Source organism: Caretta caretta, chromosome 16, assembly GCF_965140235.1.
Source record: "Caretta caretta isolate rCarCar2 chromosome 16, rCarCar1.hap1, whole genome shotgun sequence".
NCBI lineage: Eukaryota > Metazoa > Chordata > Testudines > Cheloniidae > Caretta > Caretta caretta.
This window is the reverse complement of record NC_134221.1, coordinates 1,691,353-1,697,352: the sequence shown is the minus strand read 5'-3', so window position 1 is coordinate 1,697,352 and position 6,000 is coordinate 1,691,353. Positions and strand designations below refer to the sequence as shown.

Below are 6,000 nucleotides of genomic sequence, written 5' to 3'. Positions count from 1 at the left end.
GACACGCGCCGCAGCGCCGCCTATCGGCCGCGGCCGCCCCTCCGAGAAGGGTGCGAAACGTGCCTGGCTGAAGAGCGCCCCCTGGCGGTGTGTGCGCGGCCCCGCCCTCGTGCCCGCGCGTGCCCGGCCCGAAAGCCCGGGGTTGCCCGAGGGATGGGGCATCCTCAGCGGCCTGCTCCCCAGCTCAGCTCCCACCTCCTCTGGCGCCTGCAAGCCGGCCTGGCTGGCGCTGGGCCCTCAGCCCGTCGCGGCCCACACGCGGCGGAGGGTAAAGGAGGGCGCCCAGTGTCCCCACTGCCTTGGCTTTGGGTGCCCTCGCATGTCCCCTCTCCTGGGCTCTTCTCGGTACGGGCGGATCCTTTCAGTCTGCCTCCTGCGGAGCCTGTCCCGTCGCCACCGCCCGCCCGCCCGCCTGCCTCAGTCTTACTGGGAAGCCCCCCAGCAGTGAGTCGCAGAGCCCAGGGCACCTGACTCGGGTTGGAAGGACCCTGCCGCTGGGCAGCGTGTGTGTTCCCATGGGGCTAGAATCCGGGCGCTGGAGCCTGCGGAGGATGGAGGGTCCCAGAGCCCAGGCTCCAGCCCATCGGGAGCTCTGTATCGCTGTTTTCCCCTCTTTCTGCTCTGTCTTTTTTCAGTTGGGGTAACTACTCGGCATTCTGAATGAAAATATAACATCGCTTTACATAATGGTTTTAGTCCTGTTTTCTCTCCTGTTATTTTGATTGCCTAACGTTTTCCTTGCTTTTTGACTTCTGCTATGTATTGAACATAAGTTTTCAGAACTATCCACGGTGACGTCCAGGTCTTTTCCCTGAGTGCTTACATTTCCTTTAGATCCCAAAAACGTGTATACATAGGTTAAATTATTTCTTACTGTCAGGCTCAACGGGTAGTTATCAATGGCTCCATGTCTAGTGGGCAGCCGGTATCAAGTGGAGTGCCCCAAGGGTCGGTCCTGGGGCCGGTTTTGTTCAATATCTTCATAAATGATCTGGAGGATGGTGTGGATTGCACTCTCAGCAAATTTGCGGATGATACTAAACTGGGAGGAGTGGTAGATACGCTGGAGGGGAGGGATAGGATATAGAGGGACCTAGACAAATTGGAGGATTGGGCCAAAAGAAATCTGATGAGGTTCAATAAGGATAAGTGCAGGGTCCTGCACTTAGGACGGAAGAACCCAATGCACAGCTACAGACTAGGGACCGAATGGATTGTTTAGCCTGCAGAAGAGAAGAATGAGGGGGGATTTGATAGCTGCTTTCAACTACCTGAAAGGGGGTTCCAAAGAGGATGGCTCTAGACTGTTCTCAATGGTAGCAGATGACAGAACGAGGAGTAATGGTCTCAAGTTGCAGTGGGGGAGGTTTAGATTGGATATTAGGAAAAACTTTTTCACTAAGAGGGTGGTGAAACACTGGAATGCGTTACCTAGGGAGGTGGTAGAATCTCCTTCCTTAGAGGTTTTTAAGGTCAGGCTTGACAAAGCCCTGGCTGGGATGATTTAACTGGGATTTGGTCCTGCTTTGAGCAGGGGGTTGGACTAGATGACCTTCTGGGGTCCCTTCCAACCCTTATATTCTATGATTCTATGATTCTATGAACCTTTCATTTGCCAGTGTATCTTCTCTGCCATCATACTGCCCAGTCAGCTAGTTTTGTTCCTCACAGTCTTGCCTCGCCTTGACTAAAATTAAATAATCTTGTGTCATTAACAGATATTGTCACCTCCCTGTCACCCCTTATTCCAGATTGCTTACATATTAAACCACTCCAGTTCTAATACAGATCTTAGGGCAACTCACTGTTAACCTTTTGCCTTTAGTTCAAACTTCTTGTTTTCTGTCTCCTCGCTGTCAATATCTAATGAGATAAAACTTCACCTCTCATCTCATGGCTACTTAGTTTTCTTAAGAGCCTCTTGTAAGAGACTTTGCGTAATTAGCACAGGAAAAATATCAAATTCTGTTATGAGATGTAAATACAGAAGTATGGCTTCCCAAAGTCGCTAATCAACAGAACTGTTTTCATGCCAAAAAGAAAGGGGAGCAGCAGCAGTTCTCAGGTGATGCTCTGGCACACCGATGATTCATGGAATTCCTAGTCTGCAGAATGTTTGTAAAATGAGCAATAAGTGATTGGGGTGTATTTGACATGATATGGCGCCACAGAAAGATCTGTCTCATATCTTATAAAGTGCCCCACAAAATGACTCAGTTGGAGATCTGCTGTTCGACAGAATCTGTTGCTACTGGCACAGGAAAGAAACCTTCCAAGCAGCATGTAAGGAGAGCTGTTTTTCCTCTCCCTGAAAAGAAAATGGAGATGGTTCTTAACTGTAGATGGGCTCTTGATACTGCTATTCAACCCTAATATCCCCAGAAAGAGGGACTAGGACTAGACTGTCATTCCAAATGCTAAGCAGAGGAACCCACTGGTTCACTAGGGCACAACACCATTCAATACAAAAAAGCTGCACAAACAGGGAGACCTATTTGTACCCTTCTTTTGTCCCTAATCAAATTGGCTTTTTGTTACTCAGAACACACACCCACTCTTTGCAGCCACATACTCCAGGTGGATTCAGCAGGCTTACAATTTGTGAGGGTCTCTCCAAGTAAGAAAAGGGCTCCAAACTGGCAAAGGAGCCATGACTTGTCCAAATTCCAGAGAAGAAGATTGGGCAGTGAGTTACCTCTCCTACTGCTGAATTGGTTTAGTAATTGTTTAGCTGCCTCTCTTTCTTGTGCTGCTGAAGGAGGTTGCTGGATTATGATAGAACATATCTTTTTTATACTGCACAGGAATAACAGATTCCTTTATTATGTGGGCAGCGTGAGATTTCAGAGTCCTTAACTATTCATATCCTTGATTTTAAGTAGTTGGCACTTAAATTAGGTGATAGGTAACTATGCTGTTGTCATTTAGCAATCTTAACTGGCTTTGGAAAGCATTTTTATTGGGTTTCAGCCAGAACCCTAATGTTTAAATTGTGAACATAAATCCTACATTTACATGTGAAATGTGGAGTTTGAACATATTTTGTGCATGAAGTTTAGGATCCTGTGTTGAATCATTTGGCCGTAACATTTTTGCATTGTATTAATATGATTATTTTATTTTTGACTGTGTCCAAAAGCTTCCCAGGCCGTTCACAGAACACAGAGAAAGGCAGAGCACCTGGCCAGAAGTGTTTCCTATCTAATTTTATGCATTCCACCTTTTCTTTGTTAAATACAGTGAAATACTTAGAGTACAATGCAATACATGAACAAATCTGTGTTTTATATGCTTTATACAGATTTGAGGCCAGACCTGCATTCAGTTATACACAAGTGTGTGTAACTGAGATGTCAATCTCACCGTCTATGTTGAGGCAGATATTTAGGATGACTCCTCCTACTTTTGCTCATTTCCTTGAAATCTTTGTGTTTCTGAACCCATTGAGTAATAAAGGGAGTATTTAGCGAAGTATGACTTAGAGGCTGCTGAACTTCCTTGTTAGTCCTGAATTCCAGGCAGGCGCACCTGTCTGTCAGCAAAGACCTGGGTGAGGCTTTAGGCAGCTGCCAAGATAGCCAGACCCTGAAGGACTTTAGAGAGGAATCTGTTTTATTTGGGTATACGGAGAGAAAATGGCATATCGAGACTTAGTAAGAGGCTGGCATGAAGGAATTCTGGCTATGGATAAGGGGGACTGGGACTCTGCCTTGAAAATCTTCTCCACTATCGAAGAGCCATCCTCCAGGATCTATTTCAACATAGGCTGTGTGCATCTCTTAACAGGGAACCCTGAGGGAGCCTTGCAGGTGAGCAAAAGAAAACAAAGTAAAGCAAGTCAAAAATGTAGGAAGGGAATCTTGTGTTTTGTGTTTACTTTTATCTGGGAAAGAGAAAAGATGGTTAACTCTGAATGGAATGTGGAAATCTGCAATTATATTATTTCCTAGGAGATTTTCTAGTTATTATTATTTGTATTACCACAGCGCAGATAGAATGAGGAAAAGAAAATTATACTTTGCTACTGAACAAACCTTACAGTACATATTTCAGAGTAATTTATGGTTGCCTGATATCAGACAAATCTAATTCTGTTCATGCTCATGACTCTGAGAACAAGCGAGTTTCTCTCACATTCTGTTTCTCCCCCTTCCTCAATCAGTGAAGACTGTGTCTTAGATTTATATGTGATGGCACATCTAAGTAAACTCCTGGTGGTTTTTCCAATGTGGCTGTGAATTGATAGTGGCTCATTAATGGTAAACATATGTAATTGTCACAGTGGGTTACAACTGAGAGGCCAATCTAGTGGTATATTCTATAATTAGATATCACCAAGCCAGTAACAAATTGGCTCTCCTGAATTACTATATTAGTCTCACCATGCAAAGTAATTCACATTGGAAAACATAATCCCAACTATACATATAAAATGATGGGGTCTAAATTAGCTGTTACAACTCAAGAAACAGATCTTGGAGTCATTGTGGATAGTTCTCTGAAAACATCCACTCACTGTACAGCGGCAGTCAAAAAAGTGAACAGAATGTTGAGAATCATTAGGAAAAGGTTAGATAATAAGACAGAATATATCATATTGCCTCTATATTAATCCATGGTACACCCACATCTTGAATATTGTGTGCAGATGTGGTCGCCCCATCTCAAAAAAGATCTATTGGAATTGGAAAAGGTTCAGAAAAGGGCAACAAAAATTATTAGGGCTATGGAACAGCTTCCATATGAGGAGAGATGAATAAGACTGGTATTTTCCGCTTGGAAAAGAGACAACTAAGGGGGGATATGATAGAGGTCTATAAAATCAGATGTGGAGAAAGTAAATAAGGAAGTGTTATTTACTCCTCCTCATAACACAAGAACTACGGGTCACCAAATGAAATTAATAGGCAACAGGTTTAAAACAGACAAAAGGAAGTATTTTTCACACAATACACAGTCAACCTGTTTCAGAGTAACATCCGATGAAGTGAGCTGTAGCTCACGAAAGCTCATGCTCAAATAAATTGGTTAGTCAACCTGTGGAACTCTTTGCTGGAGGATGTTGTGAAGGCCAAGACTATAACAGGGTTCAAAAAAGAACTAGATAAATTCATGGAGGATAGGTCCATCAATGGCTATTAGCCAGTATGGGCAGGGATGGTGTCCCTTGCAGAGGATAGAACAGAGGTGGGCAAACTACAGCCCACAGGCTACATCCGGCCCATGAGACTGTCCTTGCCTGGCCCTTGAGCTCCTAGCCAGGGAGGCTAGCCCCCGGCCCCTCCCCTGCCATCCCCCTGCCCCCACAGCCTTAGCTTGCCCTGCGGACAGCACGGCTGGCTCCATCCAGGCAGCAGGGCCGCGAGCTCCTGCTGCTCTGAGCGGCATGGTAAGGGGATGGCGGCAGCGGTGGGGGATGGGGGTTGGATAAGGGGTAGGGGGTCCTGAGGGGCAGTCAGGGGACAAGGGGATTGGGGATTGGGGGCGGTTGGATGGGGCAGAGGTTCTGGGTGGGGGGGCGGACAGGGGACGGAGAACAGGAGGGGTTGGATAAGGCATGGCAGTCCAGGGAGGGCCTGTCAGGGGGCAGAGGTGTGGCTAGCAGTCAGGGGGGCAGTTAGGGAACAGGGAGCAGGGGGGTTGGATGGGGGTGGGATCCTGGGGGTGAAGGATTGGGGTGGGGCATCTTGGGAGCGGGCAGTCAGGGGACAAGGAGCAGGGGGGGTTGGATGGGTTGGATGTTCTGAGGGGGGCAGTCAGGGATGAGAAGTGGGAGGGGGTGAATAGGGGGTGGGGGCCAGGCTGTTTGTGGGACACAGCCTTCCCTACCTGGCTTTCCATACACTTTTGCACCCCAATGTGGCCCTCGGGCCAAAAAGTGTGCCCACCCCTGGGCTAGAAGCTGGGAATGGGTGACAGGGGATGGATCACTTGATGATTCCCTGTTCTCTTCATTCCCTCTGGGGCACCTGGCATTGGCCACTGTCAGAAGACAGGACA

General features: G+C 46.9%; 1 protein-coding gene across 3 annotated transcripts in view; it reads left to right on the top strand.

The window, feature by feature from the left end:
* Positions 1–1,421: 1,421 nt before the first annotated feature.
* The window catches only part of NOXA1 (NADPH oxidase activator 1), a 56,319-nt gene continuing 51,740 nt past the window's right edge, over positions 1,422–6,000 (top strand). For 2 of the 3 annotated variants that reach the window (XR_007353003.2, XM_048822862.2), the window contains exon 1: positions 1,424–3,809. Coding sequence is in view for 2 of the 3 variants with exons in the window: in XM_048822862.2 (XP_048678819.2) it covers positions 3,636–3,809 (174 nt within the window). In the remaining variant the exon portion in view is untranslated. Of the gene's footprint in view, positions 3,810–6,000 lie in introns of all 3 variants that reach the window. The other variant, XM_048822863.2, reaches the window with a different exon arrangement.